Here is a 26,833-nt window from a genome sequence, read left to right on the forward strand (position 1 = left end):
GAGGCAAATTTCTAATGAACTACTGCCACTGCAGAAACTAATGTCCTTGAAAACAACAGAGGTTTTTGATTTGGGCTAAACTGCATAATCATAATTAAAAGACCACTGGGAACACTTTAAAATAGGTAAAAGATTATCGGAGTGGGACATAAAGGGTAAACATTGGTGTGGATCTCCACTCTGAACTGAAAGTGTGTTGATCCTGCCCCTCTATCCACCACATTTTCTTTCACTGTACTTTGTTGGTATTTTTTTAGGTAACAGATGACAAAATTTATGTTTCTGAGTAATCTTTTAGCAGTATTGGCCGAATACTCATCCTTAAATTTCTCTACCTCTCCTATATATTTTTAATCTCTTGACCTGGATCCTGAACCCCTGAACCTTTAAGGACTTTCTGACTTGTTTTCCTTGTCTCTCCTTTTGTCTCCCGTCAGGACCGCTTGTATTTTGTCATGGAGTACATAAACGGCGGCGATCTCATGTATCAGATCCAGCAGGTTGGCAAGTTCAAGGAGCCCCATGCTGTGTGAGTACGCAAAGGGGCAGCTTCTAATCTCAGCCTCGTGCTGAAACTGTGAGGTATCTTAGTTTTATTATGCAATTCTTTTTTCCTCCTTCGGTGAAAAAGCCATCAGTGGACTGTTTAGTCTCCTAAGTCCCACATGTAAGAAGCAGGTGCACCCGTGTAATATAATAATGGCCCTCCTGTTCGAGCTGCTTCATGAGAGCACAGTGCTCACAAGGAAGCACGCCTACTCTCCATGCAGTAATGGAAGCATGCCCCCCCACCTCATCCCTGCATGAAGTTTTAGAGTCTGAGTAAAAATGATCTCCTGCTCTTCAACCAGCCTTAAATGTATTTTAAACTTTATTTTTTTTGAGGTGATGTTTGTAAAGGAACAGCACCTTGCGAATGTACTAGAAAGGTAACAATCCCGCACTGGTGACACTATTAGTGCTTTAACAAATACTACAACTATCCTAAAAGCTGTATTTCTGGTTTTCAATATGAAAATTGGCTTAATTACGTGAGAACTGGAATTTTTTTAATTTTTAAAAGTATGATGAAAAGTATGAGGAAGAATGAAAGTATTAAAAGGAATAATGCAAATTCACAACCCTGTTGTAGCAAGAAGAGGGCAGAATCCTCAACCCTAGCTTGCAGAGTTTTTTCAATTATTTAGTTAGCACTTAGTTCTTACGCTTTAAGAAAGCTTATGCTGTATTTCCACACTATAGGGTGCACTGTCAATGAATGGTATAATATTGAAATTATGCCATATATAAGGCGCATTAAGTGAAACAAACTAGTCAGAGATAAGTCTGTCTGTCAGACTTTATTAAATGCTTTCACAGTAATTCTAGAACCTTTTTGTAACACACTGCACGTTAACTGCGTTAGAAGTGTTAGCTGCATTAGAATATTCACAATACCTGTAACACCTAATCTTTTTTGTAGCCCATGAAAATCCAGACTGATTTCACTAAAACAAGTCTTACTGTGACGTTACTAACTCCCCACCTTATTGGTAATACCTAAAAAACAACACGGTCTGACACAGCTACATGTCAGCCTTTACAGTGTGTTTCAAATTTGTTATGGAAATTGTATTTAAGTGTCAAAAGAATACAATTCTTTGTTTTTCTATAAATTTAATGGATGACATTGTGTCTCAGGGCTCTTTGGATCACTGATATCAATCTCAGCCACCTGTGATAGGTAGCTTGCCAGGTGAGTTCAGGTAAAGAAAAAAACTACTAAAGAAGGATGTTACACAACCATCCACAAAAGGGTTTATATCATTAGATAAATCCATATCCATGTTTTTATGGAAAAATAAACCACCTAGAATCAGCTTAAAAATTGTGAAAAATGTTAATTCCCTTGGTGGGTTAGAATTCCCTAACTTGTACATTTACTGTCTCGTTAATAGATTACAATATATATGAAAATGTTATAATAATACTGGAAAGAAAAGTCTAACACTACCAGTGTTATTTATATTTATATATATGTATAAGTACTATTGGAAACCAAGTAAAATTGCCAACAAAGAAGTGGGATTCAGACTTGGGTATTATTACAGATGGATTTCTTTTTTATCACAGATCTGCTCAAGCACTTTTAGACTACCCCAAAGTCCTTATCTGCCGTTGATAAAACTTTTGTTATACCATGGTCCGGGTGAATACTCGATTCTGATTGGCTGCTGGGTATGCGTTAAAACCTGATAACCGCACGGTGAAAAAAGAAGTTCCGGTCGGCTAGCTTAAATGATTTGTATCACTGCGCCGGCTTCTGTAAAACAACCTTTTGCTTCATCATCTGGGCAAAAACAAGCGGTAAGCGATTAACTTTCCACACTTTTATGAGAAAAGTGATCCAAATCGGAAAAAAAAACAAGAATTAAGGACTAAAACCTGGTTAATATGTATTGCTTTTGTAAGTGACCATGGTATAAGCGGGTTAATGGCCGACGAAGTGTGCGGTTACTACTTTTTAACGCACGCCGTGGAAGCCTGAACCGTCCGACGCGTTGCTTCCGCGAAGAAAAACTTCTGTATGTAAAAACTTCTGTAAAACAACCTTTTGCTTCATCATCGGGGCAAAAACAAACGGTAAGCGATTAACTTTCCCTCTGAATTGATGCTTTATTCAACCCATGGGGACGATCAGCATATATATATCGCCGAATCTTAACTGCAGCGGTGGTGCTGCGCGACGCGGACTATATGTTACGTGATATATGCTGTAACATATATCACGTTGTAACATATATCACATATATATCATATATCACATATGTAACATATATCACATATATCACATATATATTCAGCATTTAAGCTATATGCTGATAATAATACCCAGAAGTTTTTCCGACAGAAGTCGGAAAAAACTTTCCAACGCACTTCGCGGAAGCAACCGTCCGACGCGAAGCGGAGGACGGTTCAGGCTTCCACGGCGTGCGTTAAAAAGTAGTAACCGCACACTTCGTCGGCCATTAACCCTTACATAAAACTCATAGAGCTCACTACGCAGGAGATAGGTCTAATAGTAAGGATCTCCTGCCTTTGCTGTGTGATCAAGGTATGCTCTAAGAAGCACACATTCATTCAACCCACCTGCTTATTCCTTTCTGCACAACTACGGGCCCACTCCAATAATTTTATTATGCAAGTCCTGCGTGTATCTGTCTGTGTGCATAAGTTAATTTCGGTCGGTGCACCCAGTAAGATAAGTCTTTTATGTGTGAGTGTACTTAGAACTTAGGGGTGTGTATTGGCAAGGGTCTGTATCCCGATACGCGTTCCACGATACGATACAATTCGTAATAATGTATAATAACAATAACGGAACAGGTTTTCTCTTTAAGAGTTTGAATTAGAAAAAACTCTATATTAATATGCCTTTCATGTTACTAAAATCATAAAATTCCTTTTCTTTAATAATTACAATGTTAAGCACTGCAACTGGATTTCATATACAAGTTTCTTTTACCCAAGCAAATTCATAGTGCTTATATGTTGGTAACTTAAAATATAGTTTTTCTTAAAGGGAACAGTCAACACGGCCTGATTTCCACAACAAAATAATTTTCACTATAAGAAAAAAAAGTTGAATAAATGTGCCTTCACCAATAAGGTATACTTGAGGACATAGAGTGCTGTTTATTTTCAACATTGCTTAATGTAGCTTCTTCAGTACTTTTAAACAGTTCAGGAGCTTGACATGACAGTCTGTACTGCAGCACTGCAGCTCCGCTTTCTCACACGCGGAAGTAAACACTCCCAGCTCATCTCCACAACGTTGGCCTTTCTTCAGAGCATTGTACACATCACTCTGATCCGTCAGGTCACTAAACTAGAATCTAATGGTGTGAGGTTCAGCAGAACTTTGGCCTGTTTTGCAGACAGCATTTAGGCTGGTGCTCCATGAATGAGCTGCTGTGCAGCTGCACTGATTCACACATTCTTATCCGAGCAAAGCACCGCAATCCGCGGTTTTATATGATTCTGGCAGCAATATTGCACAGAGTTTTGGTTCGCTACCCATCCCATTGTAAAAACTATACAAATATCGCTAAATGAAATATCATGTTATATCGCCTACTTAGAACCTGTAAATAGTTGTAAGCATACTATTTGTTGGTGTTTATGTGAGAACTAAACGATTCAATATATTTTTGACTCTGTATTATCAATTGCTCCCCCACCCCCAATATCTCCCCCATCTCACCGTTACCTCATCCCACTCTCTCTCCCTGTCTTTATTTTCCCGTCCAGTCTAACAAAGATTGCATATAAACATAATTATTATAAATAAAGGTTAGCCTCAAATACAAAAGGGGTTTATATAGAGATATAATTTATTTGTCTGAAGATCCATAAACCACTAATGGAACAGTAAAATCTGTCCAACACAGGAGGCCTTTAGCTTCAATCTGCTTGATCAGCTGTTGGACAGGACAAGTTTAAAAATAAAAGGATATCTCTGCTGCTGTAAAGAACTAAATAGTTAAATGCCTTGGACATGGTCAGAAAACCTTGGATATTTCCTGAAAACTTAGGCGTGATCATCCTACTTTTAAGAGATTTGTGGCTGATTCTGAGCACACATGGGTTAGTGGAGATAAAGGCAGAATGTAGGAGGTTTCTACTAGACAAATACAGGGGATTAAGAGAGCAGCTGCTAAAATACCATTACAAAGCAGCAAGCACATATAACATCAAGGTGTACAATCCTCCAGAGGCATGCAGTTATATGTAAACCTTCTATTCGGGCTCCCCTGAACAACACTCAGAAGCAAAAATGGCTGCAGTGGACCCAGACATACATAAAGACTCATTTTCAAACAGTCTTGTTCCCTAATGAGTGCTGTGGAACCCTAGATGGTCCAGATGGATGGAGAAGTGGGTGGTTGGTGGATGGCCACCCTGTCCCAACAAGGCTGCAACGTCAGCAAGGAGGTGGCGGAGTCCTGTTTTGGGTTGGAATTATAGGGAGATAGCTGGTCAGCCTCTTTAGGGTCTCTGAATGTGTAGAAATGACCTCTTAAAAGTTTGTGGAGTTTCTGATTGACCATTTTCTTCTGAGGTAAAAATAGAAGAACCTTGCTTTCCATAACAAAATCTTCTTTATGCATTACAATGCACCATCTCATGCTGTAAGGAAAACCTCTGCATCATTGGCTGCTATGGGCATAAAAGTAGATAAACTGATGGTGTGGCCCCCATCCTCCCCTGATCACAATCCAATGGAGAATCTTTAGAGCATCCTCAAGCAAAATATCTATGAGGGTGGGAGGCAGTTCAAATCCAAACACCAACTCTGTGAGGCTATTCTGACATCCTGCAAAATTATCCAAGCAAAAACTCACAAGTTTAATGAATGCAAACATTTTGAAGCAGCTACAAAATAAGGGGTCCTATGTTTAAATTTAACTTGACCTATTAAGATGTTTTTATTGGAATAGCTTTTGATGTGGGTAGATATGACTGTCAAGTTGTTTTGCCCCACTTGAAGGGGAAAGCATCAAATAGAGAGAACACCAGCAAGACTCCACTTATGACTAAAAAACTCCATGTACTTGTCTCTTTTTCTTTTATTATATTTTGGTTTAGAACAGAAAACTTTCTCCATTGAGTTAATGAGCATTCATGTTGAATGAGCTATGAGCAACCAAGCAAGGTGAAAATCCTGTTCAGAAACAATTCTTATGAAAATATATTCTGTTTTATAATTAAATTAAAAATAACTATATTTCCTTTATCCTGTGGGTCTTATTCTTACTCTTCTCTTATGTTTGGGCACCTGATATTTCCTTTGACCTATTGCCCATTTTCCACAACATTGAAGATGGTGTTTGTCTGTCAAACACCCAGACAAACACCACATTGCTCATAGAATAAACCGCTGCTGCTGATAGCGCTAAAACAAATGTTGCTGTAACTACGCCAGCTCAAAACCTTGTTAGTAGCACATTAGCCGTGTTCCGAATTATCAATAGCATCCAACCAAACACTTTCAATGTTATCTCTCAAAATGCTTCAACATCAGTTAGCGCAACCAGAAATAATTCATATATAAGGCACTCAGGATTATAAGGCCCACTGTTGTTGTTTTTATGCACTGATTCACACATTCTTATCCGAGCAAAGCACCGCAATCCGCGGTTTTATATGATTCTGGCAGCAATATTGCACAGAGTTTTGGTTCGCTACCCATCCCATTGTAAAAACTATACAAATATCGCTAAATGAAATATCATGTTATATCGCCTACTTAGAACCTGTAAATAGTTGTTAGCATACTATTTGTTGGTGTTTATGTGAGAACTAAACGATTCAATATATTTTTGACTCTGTATTATCAATTGCTCCCCCCACCCCCAATATCTCCCCCCATCTCACCGTTACCTCATCCCACTCTCTCTCCCTGTCTCCATTGAGTTAATGAGCATTCATGTTGAATGAGCTATGAGCAACCAAGCAAGGTGAAAATCCTGTTCAGAAACAATTCTTATGAAAATATATTCTGTTTTATAATTAAATTAAAAATAACTATATTTCCTTTATCCTGTGGGTCTTATTCTTACTCTTCTCTTATGTTTGGGCACCTGATATTTCCTTTGACCTATTGCCCATTTTCCACAACATTGAAGATGGTGTTTGTCTGTCAAACACCCAGACAAACACCACATTGCTCATAGAATAAACCGCTGCTGCTGATAGCGCTAAAACAAATGTTGCTGTAACTACGCCAACTCAAAACCTTGTTAGTAGCACATTAGCCGTGTTCCGAATTATCAATAGCATCCAACCAAACACTTTCAATGTTATCTCTCAAAATGCTTCAACATCAGTTAGCGCAACCAGAAATAATTCATATATAAGGCACTCAGGATTATAAGGCCCACTGTTGTTGTTTTTTTTTTAAAACAGGCCCTTTAAACCTTGTGCTATCTTAGATGACCCCACCCTTACATTGATGTGTTCTCCCTACCATTGCAAAGGTGGATAAAGGTGGAAAGATTTCATGTAATCCATGGACACCAGTGAAGATCACAAATCATTGAAGAAAAAGGGTTCAGCGCACTGTCTAGTGGGTCTAGATGACCCAACTCCCAATGTTAAAGTGCCTAGGATAGCACAAGGGTTAAGTGCACCCTATAGTGCAGAAAGTACGGTAACATTTATTACCATCAGGCGGACTGTTGATCTTGTCAGATGCTGTCTGATCTTGAGGAGACATGCCTGACCTTTACGCTGGCACACACACACACACAAACCATTTATCCCCTCCTCCCCCTTTCTCTCAACCTTACACTAATTGGTACTTTGGTTTGTGTGTTTCTGCTTTTTCCTTTTTTTTATAGGTTCTATGCTGCGGAGATAGCGATTGGTTTGTTTTTCCTTCATCTAAAAGGCATCATCTACAGGTAATTTGTGGACTGAACCTCACTAACCAAACAAACAGCCAAAGTCCCACTATAACTGTCATCTCTGTTGGTGTGACAGAAAACTAAGATTTTCTCTGGATTTACTAAGAATCCTAAAACTTTTCTGGCAAAAAAAGATGATTATGACATAGAAAACTTTTCGCTACAAAATGGGAACTGCATGCTTTTTGTAGGTTCCCCTTTGGATCTCAGACCAGTTTAGGAGATAGGCTGACTGGCACTGGGACATGAGCAATAGATCAGTTGGGTCCTTTAAGCATCTGTGGTTCAACCATGCTCTGGCAAATTACTTGGATTGTTGACAGGACTGGGCTTCAGGGAGTTTAGAGGCCGAGTTAAGGGCTGTTTAACAAGATGGTCTGCATTATTCACTTCAGAGGTTTCAATATTGTTGGTTTTAATGGCTTGGCAATATGTAGTGCTGGTAACAAATGAACTACAGATCCCATAATGCAGCCCTGCAGCACCAGTGTTGCCAGACTGGGTGATTTCCCACTCAATTGGATGGTTTAGATTCTAAATGTGCAGGCAAAAACTGCTTTGGGCAGGTGGATATAATATGGGCAGGTTTGGGGTCGGTTCAGTGGTACCCTGGTGGCTACCTTTGAACTGGCTTCACTTACATTTGTTTCTAAACCAACTTCAAGAAGAAATTCCAAGGGTTTGCTCTCAGACTGGAGTGAAGCAAGGTAGGATTTAATGTGTACTTCTACTATTCATTTTCTTTTTTTAACTTTTGCATAGGGACCTAAAACTGGATAATGTCATGTTGGACTGTGAAGGCCACATTAAGATCGCAGACTTTGGCATGTGTAAAGAAAATATGAATGATGGAGTCACCACCAAGACCTTCTGTGGAACACCGGACTACATTGCTCCTGAGGTTAAAGATAAAAGTTTGGAGGCGTTTTCCTTTCTTTGTGATGAGTGTAGTTTTTTACACTTTACCTATTATTGTTTTTTCAGATTATAGCTTATCAACCTTATGGGAAATCTGTGGATTGGTGGGCTTTTGGAGTGTTGCTCTATGAGATGTTAGCTGGACAGGTGGGTGTGTTCCATTTTTTGTATACGTTCAAGAAGTCAAATATCATGAATATTGTTAATTTTTCAGAGTCAACAGAAGGTATTATGAAGAGTACATTTTTTATGCATATTGATCTCTTTGGGTGTACATAGAGCAACACAACATAAAATAATTCATCCTTGAAAAAAAACCTCAACTTCAGAAGCTGTTCAGATTACAAAGACAAATTAAATTTGAGTTACTAAAAGATATACCATAATTTCCATAGAGCACACCTAATTACAAGCCGCACCCACCCAATTTAATGAGGATTAACTACTTTACTTACACAAGCTGCATGTGTATACAAGCTGCTTGCCATGGCGACTCAGTTTCTAGTTTCACTGATTACCTTGAATTGATCACTGAGAAACCACGGCAGACTCAGAGAGAAAGGAGTAAGCAGTAGTTTAGTCTATTTATCTGAACAGACCCCCATCTGTCAAACAGCATGGACCTCACTTCAGCTAACAGCTCCCTAAGTTATGGTGTGGAACTTCACACTCAGATTCCCCACTTCCCATGAGTCTTAGAGGTTTAAGGCAGGCCAACCTCTGGTTCGCCACACTGTGTTGTAGATTGAGGATGTATATGTGCTGAAACCGTGTGCATGTTTAAGAAGGAGCAGGGAGCTGCAGCGGAACGCGAGAGCAGCTCTCCCCTCCTTCCGGCTGAGCATGGGTGTTTCTTTTATTGCACCATGACTGTAGTGTCTAAGAGCAGAAGTGAGGTCCATGCTCTTTGGCTGCTTGTGTGTGTATTGAAGCAATCGTGCTTGTTGCTGGACATAGAATTATGCTGACAGTTTCCCCTCTGAGACTGACGGAGCGCTCCTAGCGGTCGTTAAATAAAAACATAAATTAGCCGCATCATTGGATAAGCCAGGGTCAAATGTGCGTGACAAAAGTGGTGACTTATACTGCGGAAAATACGGTAATTTTAAAAATAAAATAAGATTCTGAATTAAGTGGAAATACATTTGTGGGAGAAATTATGTTTTTTTTTTCATGCATGTATGAATGCATGCAGGTTTTGTGAACTTATTTTAAATTAAAGCATTTAGTAATTCAAATTTGCTTTCAAAAAACAACAAATTGTGTTAAAAAAAAATCTTGTAAAAAAACATTTGTATCTCTTGTTTGGTCATTTAATACATTTTAATTGGCCCTAATCCATTTTTTTTTTTTTTTTTATAAAAATATGATTCAACCCTTACTTGACAAGTATAAAAAACGTTTATTTTCAATCAGGAAATATTAACCAGAAGGAGTACAAATGTTATTTTTGCATAGTTTTCTTTCCTGAAATCTTTTTCTTCTGCATGAACTAAACTATTTTTCACTTAAAAACAAGCAATTATTTTTTAAACATGAACTGTCTTATTCTAATTATGCACATTATTATTGTAAGCAATGCTGGCACTGGTAAGCAGTGTAAAATACATCTGTTCATTGTCTCATGAGCAGTTCATTCCACTTATAAATATGTCTATTTCCATCAATTTTTTTATTCCTTGCAAAGCAATTTTTGTTGAATTTTGAGATGTTTGAGACATAATTGCTTGTGATGTTTTCCTCAATGTTTTGCTTCTTTTTCCTTTATAGCCTCCTTTCGATGGCGAGGATGAAGATGAGTTGTTCCAGTCCATCATGGAGCATCACGTCTCCTATCCCAAGTCAATGTCCAAAGAGGCGGTGGCTATCTGTAAAGGAGTACGTGCGCTGTTCTTTTATGAAGCCAATTTTACATCCCAGTAGTTAAGGAGCACCGATTTTAACCATTTATTGATTGCAAAAATCGGAAAGATTTTTGAACAAACTAGTGACTTTTACAAGTTTAGAAAGCCAGAAACTCACCGTCTAAAAATCCTGCACAGGCCAGCAGGCAAATAAACACAGAAATTAACAGGAATGTTCGACACAAAAACATCCCTTTTAATTAAAGCAGTAGTATTAATTTGAAACAAAACGCCATATTTTCTCTTCTCCATCCTTCCTCCATCACCCTCTTCCTCCTCTCTCTGCAGCATTCATGGGTAAGCCATTGTTTTTTTAGCTTTGTATGTCATCTCTGCCTGTCATGACACTCACACCGCATCGCTCTAATAGCTTAAGCCAGTGCGGTTGGCCTTGGAAACTCCTCTCCAGAATAGGCCAGCCAGGAGCAAATAATAGTCTGACACCTCCTGAATGGATTACTCTGGTCGTGTTTGGGGCGGGTGTATATATGAGCTGAATACTGCTGAAATTGAACCTGCTCCTCTTTATAAAAACCTCTGTCTCCTCCCCTAACTCGAGGCTTCACTGACCACCGCACACGCTGATGTCTGTGTGTGCTTAGGCTCATTCTCCAGGCCTATAAAAATGTTTAAAAAAAATCACTCTAACGGAACGGAATTATAAATACAAACACTTGTCTCTATATTGTGTAAATAAAATTAGTTTTTTTTTTAAGGTTTAGGCATCCTGGAGGCACAGAACACACACCCCAACACAGGATGTATGCTATGTATTAGTGATGACTACTGGGTTGTAGTGCTACTACAGACAATCTTCAGTGAAGCATGAAAGCTCTACCCCCACAGTTCCACTGTGCACTGCCAGCTCTGCCCAGGTAAACTAAAAGTGCTAGACAAGCATGTGCTCGCATTAAAACCCCATGTTACGTCCACAAACTTAAAGGTCTAGGACACTCCAGCCCTATCCCTGTCCGCAAACGTACAGGTCTAGGGCTGGAGTGTCCGTAACATAAACACACACAATGTAAGAATGTTAAGGGTTTTATGGAACGAGGAGGAGGGGAGGTAGGGACTAAGGTTGGGCCAAAGGAATGAAATAAATAAAACATAACCTAGCCTGGCTATCAAAGCTATAAAACTAAAACAAGAAAACAAAAGTCTTACTGACTTATCTATAAAGTGGCGGTAAAACATACAAGGGGTGGCACCAACCAACTTACCTAGTGTGTCTAACAGAAAGCAAGCTACATGAGGTGTACAGGGTACCCTGTCTTACCTGTCCACAAACCTCCCACAATCTCCAACAGAAAGAGCTGTTTACTTTCATCTGTTTGTGATCAGAATGAGCTCTCCTTTTAAGTGAGCTAACAGGAGATTATATGCAGGCCTGGTGGCTAGCTCTGGGGCCTGATTGCACAGCTCATCAGGTCTCCTCCAGGGGTCTTCCCTCAGCACTAGAAGCACATGCAGAGAAAGGAAAGAAAAGAAAGACAATGAAAAACCCCTGCATGTAACACCGCCACCCATACAAGACCAAACTCTTTTGGTACGATGCAAGAAGAATGCAAGAAAGAAAGAAAAATAATTGTCATTCCAGGATTGCTCTGGTCAAAGCATCAGCCGTCACGTTTTTGGAGCCCTTTCTATGTTGTATGTCCAAGTTGTAATCTTGACAAATTAGGGATCACCTCATAAGACGCTGGTTGCTATTGTACATTCGGGAGGGAAAGACTAAAGGGTTGTGGTCCGTAAACAACTTTATCGGTTTACAACTAGAGCCTAAATAGAATTTGAAGTGTTGCAAGGCCAATAACAGTGCAAGTGTCTCCTTTTCTATTGTCGAGTAGTGTAGTTGGTGTTTGTTGAACTTGCGGGAGAAGTATGCAACTGGTTGGTCAATGTTGTCCTCATCTTCTTGCAAAAGAACCGCGCCTGCTCCCACAGAACTAGCGTCCACTTCAAGCTTGGAAGGGCTGGAAGAGTTGGGAGCAGACAAGACAGGATTGCAGCACAGGATGCCTTTGAGGTTATTGAAAGCCTGCTGGCATTCGTTAGACCAAACAAAGGGCACAGAAGGACTATTCATTGATGTTAAGGGTGCAGCAACAGAGGAAAAGTTCTTGCAGAACCGGTGATAATAACCAGCCATTCCCATGAAGCAATGAAGTTCTCTCCTGGTGGTAGGTATAGGAAAGTCTTTGATGGCCAGCACCTCATCTGCTGAACAGATTTTCCCTCTGCCAACCTGTTGTCCAAGGTAAAGGACTGTGCCTTTCCCCAAACTCACATTTTGCAAGGTTCAACGTTAATGAGGCCACTGACAAACGCGTGAAGACTTTCCTATGGCTGTTCCAATCTTCCGAGTACACCACAATGTCATCAAGATATGACCTACAGTTTCTAACATCCCCCAGTACTTTACTCACCAGCCTTTGGAATGTCGCAGGTGCGTTGCACATCCTGAAAGACATGACTGTATACTGGAGAAAGTAGTCAGGTGTAACAAAAGCTGAAATATCAGAAGCACGTTTAGTCAGAGGAACCTGCCAATAACCTTTTAGCATTTCCAGCTTGGTCACAAATTTTGCAGGACCAATCTCATATGTGCAGTCATCAGTAAGTGGTAATGGATGGGCATCTGGTAGTGTAATCACGTTCACTTTTCGATAATCGTCACAGAACCGAGGGCTTCCATTTTTTTTAACCTCCAAAAGACAAGGGGAGCTCCAAGGACTACTACTTGGAATGGCTAAACCATGCTGCAAGAGGTAATCCACCTCTTTTCTCATCAGGTCTCTCTTTACCGGGTTTATGCGATACATGTTCTGCTTAATGGGAGAAGCACTGGTTAGAATAATGTCGTGTTCAATATATGTTGTTTGAGAGGGTACATCCCCAAAAAGACATCGGAAGTCCCTAATCAATTCCTCTAGATCTCTAAACTGATTTCTGATAGGTGAGCTAGGTAAAAAGGCAAGTTAGAGATTATGTCACTATTACACAACTTTATACCCCGAGTTTCAGTGTCAGGCAACAAACAGTCATTTTCTCCAGGTGGAGATGCAGTCAAGGCTAAAGCCACTAGCAGAACTTCTGCATTGGCATCTTGAGATTGCTCCTGATTTTTCATGTCACGGGTGTGGTACGGTTTCAGCATGTTCCCATGGCACACTCTTGTAGTGCGACGCCTTTCAGGGGTTCGTATGAGGTAATCCGTTGCAATTAACTTTTTCTCCACAACAAAGGGTCCGGAAAACTTGGTAGACAAGTCTGATCCAGGTTTGGGCAAAATAACCAATACCTTATCACCGCACATGAATGACCTTACAACGGTCTGCCAATCGTAATGTCGCTTCATCTTCCCCTGAGATAAAACTAAGTTGTTCCTTGCCAGAGAACAACTTAGTTTTAGCCTGCTAGAGTCTGGCCCTTAGTTTGGCAACATTTTTAAGTTCTTGCTCTTAGAAACAAGAGTTTCTTTTAACATTTTCAAATGGACCCCTGACGTTATGTCCAAACACCAACTCTGACGGACTGAATCCAAGAGAATCTTGTACAGCCTCACGAGCAGCAAACAAAACAAAGGGAATACTTTCATCCCATGTCTTGTCAGAGTCATAACAGTGCTTCCGTGACATAGCTTTAAGAGTTTGATGAAAGCGCTCCAAAGCTCCCTGACTCTCAGGGTGATATGGGCTGGACGTCACATGTTTGATCCCAAGACACTCTAATGCTCGGACAAAGGTTCTTGACTTAAAGTTTGTTCCCTGATCAGTTTGGATTTCTGTTGGGAGACCAAACACTGTAAAAGATTTCACAAAAGTTTTGGTGGCCTGGAGTGCGGAGTGGGTCTCCCTTGGGGGGGTCCTGGCTCGTACCTGGGGTTGGGGCGGGGGGATGCCCGGAACTCCTGGGTGGTGATGGGGTGCTCGTCTGGGGCTGTGGGTGCCCTTCTCGGTTGGGGCCCTGCGTTGGGCTCTTCCGGCACGGCGGGGGGGCTGCTCTCCTGGTTGGGCTGGGGCGCCGCTCTCTTTCCCCCGTGCTTCCCTGCTCTCTGGCTCTGGGGGCTTCGCGGCAGCCCTGCTGGTCTTGGCCTGGGTGGCGGATTTGGTCGCCCGGGGGGCGGTTGTCCCCTGCCTGCTGCCGTGTGGCGTTGGGGGGTTCCGGCTGCCGCTGCTGCTGCGGCGGGGGTCTGGGTGTGGGGGTGGCTGGGCGCTCCTCCTCCTTCTTTTCACATTCCACCATTCATTTTAGAAGAACATAAACACTCACCTGAGCACAGGTGTTAGCTCACCTTTGCACTAATAGTTTGCATGATTAAATGAATAAAATATTTCACACTAGTTGGTTTAAAGGCATAGGAATGCGTTCGTGAACACTATCTGTTTTGTGTACATGTTGACATGTGGACATTTTTGCAGCTAGCAGGTGTGTTGATAACGTTTCAGTGTGTGTGTGGACAGGCCCCGCCCTTTTTGTACTACATTTGAACCTTACCGTAATGATAAACAACCAGTAAACCTGTCTGCTCTATGCTGCTTCATGGTCTTATCCCCCCCCCTCCCACTATCACCCTCCCCCCACCCCCCTCTCTAACATCCCTCTCTCTTCTTCCCTCCTTTCCTTTTCCGTCCGGTCCAACACCAAAGATTTTCAAACATGATTGAAATTAATAAAGTTTGGCCTCAATTACAAAAGCGGTTTATTCAGACATACATTTGGTTTGTCTGAAGATTAATAACCCCTCTTGTTAAAGTAAAATATGTCCAACACAATAGGCCATCAGCTCTCATCTGTCTGCCCAGCTGTTGGACAGGACAAGTTGAAAAAGAAAAAAAAAGAAAAAAAAAGTTTTGGTGATTACTGGGGCTGTAATCTTTCTCAAAGGGATAGCCTCAGGAAACCTAGTAGCTGCACACATTACGGTTAACAGGAATTGGTTCCCCGTCTTTGTTTTTGGCAATGACCCCCCCAGTGGAGCAGGTCATATCACCTGATTTGGTTTTCCTGCCACTTTACATTCATGACATGTTTCACAAAACCTTACAACCTCTGCCTTGAGGCCAGGCCAAAAGAAATGCCTCAGGATTCTGTTATAGGTCTTGTTAACACCCAAGTGACCAGGGGTGGTCATTGGCCAAGGACACAACCTTTTTACGGTAAACTGCGGGCACCACAACCTGATACAACCTGATTGCACAGCTCGTCAGGTCTCCACCAGGGGTCTTCACTCAGCATTTGAAGCACATGCAGAGGATGGATCATTTGATGGTGGAATCTCCCAAAAAATAAGCTCTCGGTAAAAGAAAAATAATTAAGATTGGGGAAAGCATTGACTGTATAAGAAAACTGGACTGCATGTGACGTCACTCATAAAAAATTGGCTTATTTCTGGCTCCAACAAAATGAAGTCATTTTGTACTAACACCATCATGTTGGAGCTAGATATTGTCAGTAATCAGTGATTGGTCCAAGTTGGTCTGAGTCATTGTTTCAATGTAACCACTTACACCAATCAGGAGTGAGCTTGTAGAAAGGTACCACTTGGAAGAGTTTCGAATATTTGATGTGGGGCAAGCAGGGGGCCACCACAATTTTTATTGAAGCATCTGATTGGTCAGTTTAATACTTGAATAACTTATAAAAAGAAATAATATGGGGAAAAAAGGTTTAACAAAAACACATTTAGAAAAAAGGTAGCAGAACAAAATGGTTATTCTGACATATGTAATTACTGATAGCCGTCTATTTAAGTCTATGGAATTTTGGCCTCTTGGAACCAGCGGGTACTTGCTATCTGATTTGATTGACCTTTTTTATGTAGTCTGTACATGTGCTGCACTTTGGAGTTAAAGAACAAATTTATATTAAATGTTTTCAGATAATACTAAACTTTTCTGTCTTCCGCCACCAAATGATTGTATTCCCTCCAAATCAGTATACCACAGTGTAGAACTATGATTTCCTCCTTGTTATCCAAAAGAAATACCAAGACAAAAATTATAGCATTTGGAAACATTAAAAATGAATGTTTGGTGATCCTAGCTTTATAGACTCAAAACTAAAGTTAACCATAAGATTTTCTGGCTGTTTTGTTTTAAACGTTCCACCATTAAGGTTGACATTTTTGTTCTCTGGCTCTGATAGTTACCAATTTGGTTAGATTTTCTTTTTATTGTTGCCAATGCATGTTGTAAAAGGTGCAACACAAAAAGATGTTTTTTTTTTGTGTTTGATTTGTTTTCATGTGCTTCTACATTTCATCACACATTTACCATTCTCTCTTTTTTCAAACTTTCGTAACCCTTGTGCTATCCTAGGCACTTTACCATTAGGAGTTGGGTCATCTAGACCCACTAGACATTGCTCTGAACCTTTTTTCTTCAATGATTTGTGATCTTCATTCGTGTCCATGGATTACATGAAAACTTTCCACCTTTATCCACCTTTGTCATTGTAGGAATAACACGTCAAAGTAAAGGTGGGGTCATCTAAGATAGCACAAGGGTTAAAACAAAATGTTTTCTCAGAAATCTATAACAACTTTGATGGTAGTTCACATTTGTCAAAAGTTCGTTATAAATCTAACAGACAGAAATGTTTACCAAAATAATTGATTCACCTCCATATCATTGTGGTGGAAATGCTTTGAAATATGCCGGGGGGAAAAGCAAATGCAGCTGCACCACCTGATTTGCATGATTGCAAAAGGTCAGAATTAATATCCTGGGATCTAAAAACAAAAAACATATTGTGACTAAAAATACATAGGTTTGTGGGTCCACAATAGGCTCAGATGGTGGATGAAATTGTGCAATGATGAGCACTAGAAAATACTGCCAGTAATCAAGAGCTCATCTGAGTTCTGTCCTTTCTGAATTTTCTAGTGTTTTTGAGACGGTTACTGCCTGCATATCGTGATATTGTGCAACAAAAAAAGGTGATAAAAGCAAGAGGAGACAATAAAATGCTGTGTATGAGGAAAGGATAATCATATGCAGTTATTATGACCATTTGGATGTTTTTGTTTTAAACTCTTTTGAATTAACCACTGACATTTGATTCAAGGGGGTGTGGGTAAAAGAAGGAGATGAATGGAGCATTCGTGTGGGCACAAGTGTTTGTGGTGCGGGGTCGACTGACCTTGGAAAAAAAATTGTCCTAGCCATAATGTAATTTGACTGCTGCTCCTGAGGAAGGCACACCCCACCTACACACACTGACGGTCTCCAATGTCACCCCGCCCCAAGGTTTCACATGGACAGACATTTTAAACGTTCAATTAACAGCTTAGATTTGATCCCCGGGAAGAGGCCTCTGACAAAAAGTATTTACTAAATTTAGATCAATAGATTAAAATTAAGAAAGACATTTTCCAAAAACAGACAACTTGGGAATAATTACCACAGATATGTGGACAAGGTATATGGTTTGATCACTAAAAGAAGGACACTGAAAAAAATGAAAGTGTAATAATGCAGAGGTTAGATTTAGGACTTTGCATTTTACACTGTTGGGTGTTGATCTAACTAAAACCACTTTAGCTTTCCTCCTGCCGTTTAATTTGTATAACTGTTACCAGTCAAGACATCTCACTATTAACTCTATAGTAGAGTCCAACTGGTAGTTTAGACCTATCAAAGGCATGTTAGCATCGCGGTATATGTTGTCCAATAGGCAAAAATGAACCCAAAACATTTACTGTTTTTGGTTCATTCTCATTGTCATTGTCTAGGGCAGGGGTCGGGAACCTATGGCTCGCGAGCCATATATGGCTCTTTTGATGGTCACATGTGGCTCGCAGACAAATCTTTAATTATACTTTTTTTTCTTTCATTTGACCAGTCCTTCTCGGGCGTGATGCGATGCCAGAGGCGCACAGTAGTAGCGGTGCTTAGAGAGAAAAATCTGCGCCAGCACTATCAGTTTACTATTATCTATTATTTCACAGAGTTTGTACCACCTGGAAACTTGTGAATTGTCGTGCCTAAAACTGCGCGCTCCAGTCTCTGAGAAAGAGCGCGCAGATGCGGGGACAGGATGTGTGAGGGAGAAAGCAGAGGGTTGGGCTGAGGTGTTGTGGGGACGGGCAGCAGGTGAATCGCGCAGGGATTTAAAAAAATACGTAAAACCCGCTGCTCGTCACTCACTGCAGCGTGTGAGTGTGTGTTTGGCTCCGTATCTGCATGTGAGCAGTCTTTCTCACATCTACAGAACTTTCAGACCTACGATCACGTTTAAAGTATCAACGCCTGCATGAAACAGAAACTCACCACGTATCAACCAGACTAGACCATCAGCAGAACTACCACGAGAAATACTCATCATTTATCAGCAACAGCATAACGATGTTATTAAGAAGAATCCACAGACTTATTGTACTTTAAAAATGTTGAAATTATATCAAATGCACACATTCACTTGTATATTTAGTTTTAAACATATTGTTTCGGACTGAGTTTAACTTGGCTGTTGGGCCGCGTTAAAAGTTCTGGAGTTCATTGATCGCATCAAGCAGAGATCTGATTGGCCCCTCAGTTCTGTCGCTCAGCCTGTTGTTAGGGAGTTTGGACCAATGGTGTTCAGCTATGGGAAATGGGAGGGATGGAGCAGGGGAATATAAAGTTGGGAGAATCGCTCTTGTCTCGGCGGGAGAGATTCAGGAGTTGCTGAATTAATTGTACGGCGTTTGTTGCGGTCTGCAGTAACCAGAATAAAAACCTTAAAAGAGGTTAAGTCTCCGTGCCTCAGTGTGGGAAAGGGACACTACATTATTGTATGCCTCTTTCGAAATTACATTTCAAAATATGTGGCGTTTATGGCTCTCTTGGCCAAAAAGGTTCCCGACCCCTGGTCTAGGGGGTGTGTCTGCAGCTGTGAACACGGTACAGAGTCTGTTATTTAGGCGGCGGCCGTGGTGCAGCTGTAGGGTGGTCAACCCATGATCGTAAGATTGCAGGTTCAACTCCCGCCTTGCCTCTGGTGGTAGGCAGGCGCCCGAATTTGGCAGCAGAGCAGCTACCAGTGTAAGAATGTGTGTGTGACTGGGTAAATGGGTCTGTGACTTTGTGCGCTTCGTCCTTGTGGGTAGAAAAGCGCTATATAAGTATACGCCATTTACGCCATGTTATGGGATAGAAAGCTCTTCTAAAAAGACAGTCAGTGGCAATCTCATATGGGGCACATGAGCGCCAAAAAGAAAGCCTTTTTTTTCACACTTGCGTAAGGGCGCCCTTCTACTATCCTGTCAACTTGCTGCGATGATGACTGTATGTTGCGCTGTGTAAAACATGCTGTAGGGAGGGGGAGGGGGAGGGGGAGGTGTTGCACTTGGGAGAAAACAACTTGGAGCTGTATAGGATTTGAACAGGTAGAGAGGCGGGGAAGGGGCTGAGACTCACCGCTTATGATTTCGGACCCGTCATCTATAATATTAATAAACTTTATTAGGTTAACTGGATTTAAAGAAAAAAATAGAAAGAAGTTTACATCAAAGTGAATTTGTTTCCATCATCTCACTCATCTTAACTCTGTGTTTGACAGATGGAAAAGTCTATTCAAGGTTGTGAAAAATGGACAAAAGATCAAAAGAAAACTCACACGCTCATAAATAATTAAAATAAATACCGTAATTTCCAGACTATAAGCCGCTGTTTTTTTCCTGCGCTTACAGCCATGCGGCTTATTCAGTGACGCGGCTAATTTATGGATTTAATTGGCAGCCGCCATGTACATACTTTCGAACTCAGTGAATGGTTTGAATTCTCCATCTAACACCAAGCACAAGGTATTTATTTTTTCAACACACCTCTAAGCAGCCAAACAGCATGGACCTCACTTCAGGTCTTAGACACTTCAGCCATGGTTCAACAAAACGAAACACGCATGCCCGGCCGCATCCCAGAATCCTTTGGTGCCATTAGACCCAACGTGCACGTGATCGCCGCTACAATATGATGAAGCTTTCAAGTTAAAAGCAATCGTTAAAAGCAGCGTGAAAAAATCCACCATCACCAACGGGTTTGGAAAAGCCGGTCAGCTGCGTGACGGAGAGAACAGCGCATGCTCCGGAGTGAATTTACCTCTGAGTCATAGTGACTCGGCTGGCTGCACGTAACTATGTGGGAATAACATCAGCCTTTATTTTGTCGGGACACGACTGGAAACACAAATCGACGTGATCGTTTTTACGGTTTCTAAGGACTGAGCGGAATTTTGCTTTGAAAAGCTCACAGCCTCCGTGTGAGCTGGAGCAATCTTCTCCTGCTGCTCTTATAGAGCTACGGGGCTGATGGCAGTCTGATGGCTCCCACACTTAACAACGCATCCGCCCCTCATACACAAAACGTACACTATTAAGTCCGATTGCTCTGCACAGAAACGATTTGCTCCTTCCACCGGCGCAATGGGGACGGAGTGCTCCTCCTTGAAGCCGCCCTGGCCAGAGGTGTCGGAGTTGATAGGAAGGGGAGACAAGGAGCGCGCGGGGCGAGCGCGGAGGCGTCCGCGCAGCAACAGTGTTTGTTGTGGAAGGAAACTTCTGACGCACGCGCCGCACTGAGGTGCGCGAATCGCGCTGAGGCGCGCGCTTTTCAGTCGCCGCTGCTTTATTTTACCATTGTGTTTTTTTAACCAGCCCTGTTACTCCCATAACGCTGCCGCGACACAAGCGGAAGGAGAGCTTTTCCCGTTCACCCCTCCATGCACTGCTGATACTTGCTCATTCTTAAACACGTACAACAGTATGGCGAGCCGGGCGTTGGCCCCGCCTTTAGCCCCTAAGACTCATGGGAAATGGGGAATCGCGGATGTAAATTTCCTCATCATAACTGAGGGATGTAACGTTGATTATATGGTTACTGTTTGTAATTTTATGTATGATACCTAGATTGTCAATAAGTAAAAAAAGGCAAAGCTGACTCCACCCACAGTGTGCTAATGAATCACACTCACTCTGGGATTCAGGACGTGATCTGTCAGGATGACAACGTCGGCTAACACATGCGCGGCTTGTACTCTGACGCGGCTTGTGTATGTATAAAAGTAGTTAAACACGTGAAAACGGGTGGGTGCGGCTTGCAATCGGGTGCGCTTTATAGTCCGGAATTTACGGTAATCTGTCGGCATTTTGAATCAATACTAACTAACTCACTAAATGAACTATCGATTTTGTGTTAGTGTTTGTGTTAGTGTTGCGGCTCCCTGTGCTTTTATTTCTATGGGAAACTGATCCAATTGGCTCTTTGAGTGGTAAAAGTTGCCGACCCCTGGTCTATGTCATGTTAAGGCACACCAAGCTATAATGCTACGTTCACACCAGCCTCATTCAAACATTAGCATTAAGTTAACATCCTTTGAACAAGCTCACAGTTGTGATGTAGAAACTGAAATGGGTGGGCCAAAGCCTCCCGGTTCCGATACATCCACTTTCATAGATTCTTAATGTCTTTGTTTTTCAGTTTTGACCTCCCATTTGGCTCAAAACTTTATGGCTGGATAGCTCAGATGTTGCTCACCATTTTTCTTGCACTGCTAATGTAAGCTTGGTGTCGTGAGGGGCTTTAAACTAGCAGGAGAGAGTGTAAACAAAGGGATGATGGGAAATGACCGCTGGCTTACTCTGTGCCACCAGTCATGCCCACAACTCAGAGGTAGATTTCTGGTGAACTACTGCCCGCTCTCGCAAACTAAAAAAACGACATAGGTTTTGGGATTTTGCCTGATAACTGCATAAGACCACTGGGAGCGATCTTAGAATAGATCAAAATATGATTGGAGTCGGGATTTAAGAGAAACAACGGAGTCATGGATAAGTCTGTCAATCAGACTCTAACAAGTGTATTCACAGAAAGTCTAGAACTTGTTTGTGACAGGCTACACATCACCCATGTTAGAAATGTCAACCGTTGAGTATATTCACATCACCTGTAACTCCAAAACTTGTTTGAAACATTTAAAAAATCAGACTGATAGAGTTAAAAAAAAAAAATCAACGCCACTACTCTAACTCCCAACCTCGTTAATAACATGTAAACAGTTCGACTCTGCTACATGTTAGCTATGTTAGCATATAGACAATAACAACTGAACTTGTTTGGATCTTGTAAAAAAGATTTCATAGAGTTCCGTGTACCTTTCAGAATCACTTTATATATAAAGTGTGTATATATATATATATATATATATATATATATATATATATATATATATATATACACACACAGTATATTCTTTAGGTCAGCCCTTTCTATCCATTGGCAGAACTTTTTGAATATCAGCCACTTCCAGTTATGGTTCGGTGGTACATCCCATAAAGGGGTTTGTCCTCCCATGAGGATTTGTCCTGCCACGAGGATCTGTCCTCCCAGCACTGCATCTTCTGCTCTCCATTGCCTGAAACATTCACTGAGCACACTGTAAGTTGGGGCATTGAGCTTGATTTTTTTCATCATGCATCTTGGATGTTTCATCCTGGATAGTGGCTTCCACGCTCACTGGTCCTCGGCTTCCTTCCTTGCGGCTAGCATACAGTCTCAGGGTGCTGGATTTTGGATGGAACCCTCCATGAGCTTTCGTGTCTTAACATCCGTGGTCTGTATCTCTTCCTTTGGCCATCTTATTGTTCCTGCAGGGTATCTGATAACTGGCAGTGCATAGCTGTTTATTGCCCGGGTCTTGTTCTTGCCATTGAGTTGGCTTCTCACTTGCCTTACCCGTTGGAGGTATTTAGTTGTTGCAGCTTTCCTTGTTGCCTGCTCCTGGTTGCCATTTGCTTGTGGAATTCCAAGGTACTTGTAGCTCTCCTCATTGTCTGCTATTGTTCATTCTGTGAGTGAGACCCCTCTAGTGTGAACCACCTTGGTTCCCTTTGTCACCATCCGGCTACATTTCTCAAACCCGAATGACATCCCAATGTCAGTACTGTAGATCCTGGTGGTGTGAATCAGGGAGTCAATGTGTAGATATCTATATCTATATATATCAGTATATGTGTGTGTGTGTGTGTGTAATTGTCATGAAAAGGCCTGACTTTCTGCTGTGATCTTGCCTGGTGTCCCTCCTCCTTCCTGAGGTCTTCTGCAAGAGTCACAGGTGTTCTGATTTTATGTTAATTATGTTTGGGTCTACTTAAGCTATGGCTGTACTTGATTCTGTGTCACAGCGTCTCCTATTCTATGCTCCAGTTTACGGTTTGATTTTGGCATTAAAGACTTCTCATTTTGGAAACTGGATCCGAGTCGTTTCTTCTACTCTTGGGTTTTCTCTCCTGGCTCCCCCCGTCACAGTAATATATATAATAACCTGGCTGCCACTCCGCTGGACTGAGCTGCAGTTGTACATCTTCATTTGATTTGATTAGGGGAACAACGATAACCACATCAACGCATCTCAACTCCACGGTGATGACCTCATCACCACACTTTTATTTTTTTAACGTTTTTTTTGTTGTTGAAAGTTCTGCATGATTGGAACTATAATAAACACATTAAACACATTCATCTTTGCAGATAATTTACTTTTTCTGCTAGTCCTGTGTTCAGACTTCAAGGGTTTCCGGGGGAAACCTTTTATTAGTGTCCTCCTTCACTCCCTGCATCAGAAGTCAGACGCTGAAATTAGGCGAACCCCTCCAGACATTTTGTTTGTTGTACTACACAATCTTTACTGGACATCATGGGAGTTTCGAGGGGAGGAAAAACAGGAGAGACCAGTGACAGGAAGAAGAAATGAAACTTTAGATGAGGCAGAGGTTAGCACCAATGGCATTCTATTAAACCTCTTCTCTTTTTTTCTTTACAGCTGATGACTAAGCATCCGGCGAAACGCCTGGGCTGTGGTCCAGAAGGGGAAAGAGATATTCGAGACCACAGCTTCTTCCGCTACATGGACTGGGAGAAACTTGAGAACAAGGAGGTGCAGCCACCATTCAAACCCAGAGCTGTAAGTGGGAAGTGCAGATCACATTTGAGTGCAGTGCATGGGGAAAAGCTTTTCCTAGATAATTAAAATGGAGGATCTTTGTTCCCATTATTTGTTCAAATCCTTCTGAAGGCCCCACCTGTAGTGTAACTTTACTCCTTTTTTTGTTTTATCTTTCTAAAACTTCTTTCCCTGTCTCTATTACTCTGCCCATCCTTTCACTCTGACAATACCACCCTCTTTCTTCCTCTTTCTGAATGGGATGCAGGTAGGTTGATGACATTTAAAGATGTGCAAACATGAGCTCAGGGCTGGTCCTGATCGCAAAAATGGTGGTAGAGAAGATGAATATGGTTTAGATTAGGAAGACAAAGTAGGTTTTAAATGATAATATTTACAGCTTTTGCACAGCTGTACTCTGAATGAACTGTTCGATTTCACCTCCGGAGAGAAAGGGGGTCTAGACAAAAAGTGGCCTTTGTGTGTTTGTTTGTTTTTTTTGGTCAGAACTAGAAACATGCCAGTGGACAAAGAGATCAGAAGACGGAGATGGATAATGCTAGGTCACACTCTAAGAGACCATCCAACATTAGGCGATGGAGTAGAATCCCGTGGGGGGGGGGGGGGGGGGACCACAGAACAGAACATGTGGAGAAGGGACCTGGAGGCTGACGTCAAGCAGACCAGACACACCTGGAAAGAGCTAGGATCCCTAAGGACAGAAGACGGTGGAGAAAAGTTGTTGATGGCCTATGCCACCAGGGTTACAAAGGATAACTAAAATTAGATTCAGAGTGATGTCATCTTTGTGCTCGTAAACAGGCAAAATAAGTACACAAGCGCAAAGAGCCACAAGCTACAGAGTGGTTTATCCTCTATATTTTTGGAAGCAGCTTTCTCTGCAGTTTTTTTTTTTTGTGCATGGATGGCACTGCGTGCGTTTGTGCATCTTTGTGCGAAAGGTGTCTTCTGCAGTCTTCTGTTGGGATTACTGAGACATGCTGTCTGATCTCTTCTTCTCTGCATTGTTCTTTGATTCTTTGATGATGTCCTTTAAACGTCTTCTGTTTTTCTGACTTCTTTATTTTTTCCAGATGAGTAAAAATGGATTTTTGAAAAAAAAACAAGACCAGGTTTTAACTTCAGAAAAAGTGTGTTTTTGTATTTGAATGATGAGCCTATATTATCCTCTGCAGCTCTGTGAAAATGGATGCTGTCAGACTCTCTTGGCTTTTGACCAATCAGGCCTTAGCGGCCAGTTCGCATACTGGTACACGTGTTAATGGCAGCTCCCTAACATTTCATTTAACGTCATCACTGTGGATGCCTTAATTTATTTGCATTCATTGAGTTATCAGTCTGTTTCCCCATTACCCCCCCCCCCCCCCCAAAAAAAAAGTCCCCCATCCATCTGCTAAGCATCAAACCATCTGTCTGCTCATCTGCACATTTTATTTGTTCTCTCTCTTTTCAAACGGTTTTTATTGAGTCTGTCTGTTCATTTGCATGCTCCGGGATGAGGTCTCAAACCTGATTGGGGATCTGCACTACAAAATCCTGCAGGAAACAACTTTTAGTTCAGCCCCAAAACCAACTAGCTTGTTTGATCATCATTCTTTACTCTCACAATTGATTTGTTATCCAAATATTTTTTTGGCATTATTTCTTCTTCTTTTTTGGCCAAATCATACTCTCTATATGGAGGTGACAACAGTAATTAACTCCAGATGCATTATTACCCTGGTGGATTTCTTATTTACCATATTCCACCAGGGTCTTAAACAGTCTTGCTCAGTTTCCGTCAGTTTTCTGAATAACACAGATTTAATAAGTTTGTAGTATTCCTCTGGGTGATGTTGTCACAGAATAATGAATCCTTGTGTGTTAATTAAAGGTTTGTGCTGTGATGGAGGAAAAAAAGAGCTTAGCTCAGCTCAAAAGCCCCTGTAAGGGACATTTTCAGAAAAATTTCATTGTTAGCTTGCTAACTTCCATCCTACTGCACATATCTTTCGTTCAGTGTGTTCACATCTTAAGGATCACTCTATTATGTTCAGAGAGCTGGTAGGAACGTCAGATGTAATCAAATAAATGTATCAGACAAAAATGCAAGGGAGTGGGACAGAAGCGGGATCGTTTTGAACGGGAATGGGAGTCAGATTACCAGGAGTGGGACAGAACTGGATTATTTTTTAAACTTTGGTCGGGGGGTGGGACGGGACAGGATTACTCTCAGTGGGGGGGGTCAGTAGTGAAAATCAAATCCCATGTCATCCTTTAGCCTGGCTCCAACATGGCAGAATCCATATTCCAAAAAGAATGCGCACTAAAATGACTTAATTTTGTTGTAGCCAGAAGTAAGCCATTTTCTATGTGTGATCTTAACAGTTGCTATGTCAAGTTCTCTTATACGGTCAATTTTATCACTGTTTACCTAAAAGCAAAAAATATCCTTGACCAAAATTGTAAACCACCAGAAAAATGTTTTAGTTCCAGCTATAATATTGATACACCAATGTGAACATTTCCCTTCCCCAATTCTTTAGGCACACAAGCATTTTTTTTTGGGTCAAATCTCGGCAAATCTACTACAGTTTTATTAATATTTATCTCTTTCTTCTGAGCCTGCGTTTGGTTGATCAT

General features: G+C 41.3%; 1 protein-coding gene and 1 long non-coding RNA gene across 3 annotated transcripts in view; one reads left to right on the plus strand and one right to left on the minus strand.

The window, feature by feature from the left end:
- prkcb (protein kinase C beta) overlaps positions 1–26,833 on the plus strand; it is a 301,159-nt gene that overhangs the window by 221,097 nt on the left and 53,229 nt on the right. For both annotated transcript variants that reach the window (XM_023957696.1, XM_023957697.1), the window contains exons 11-16: positions 438–529; positions 7,383–7,445; positions 8,211–8,349; positions 8,433–8,513; positions 10,137–10,244; positions 24,071–24,211. In XM_023957696.1, coding sequence (XP_023813464.1) covers positions 438–529; positions 7,383–7,445; positions 8,211–8,349; positions 8,433–8,513; positions 10,137–10,244; positions 24,071–24,211 — 624 coding nt within the window. The remainder of the gene's footprint in view (positions 1–437; positions 530–7,382; positions 7,446–8,210; positions 8,350–8,432; positions 8,514–10,136; positions 10,245–24,070; positions 24,212–26,833) is intronic.
- Positions 1–26,833, minus strand: part of LOC110014724 — a 50,424-nt gene that overhangs the window by 20,067 nt on the left and 3,524 nt on the right. The window lies entirely within an intron of this gene.

Source organism: Oryzias latipes, chromosome 8 (assembly GCF_002234675.1).
Source record: "Oryzias latipes chromosome 8, ASM223467v1".
In the NCBI taxonomy this organism is placed as follows: Eukaryota; Metazoa; Chordata; class Actinopteri; order Beloniformes; family Adrianichthyidae; genus Oryzias; species Oryzias latipes.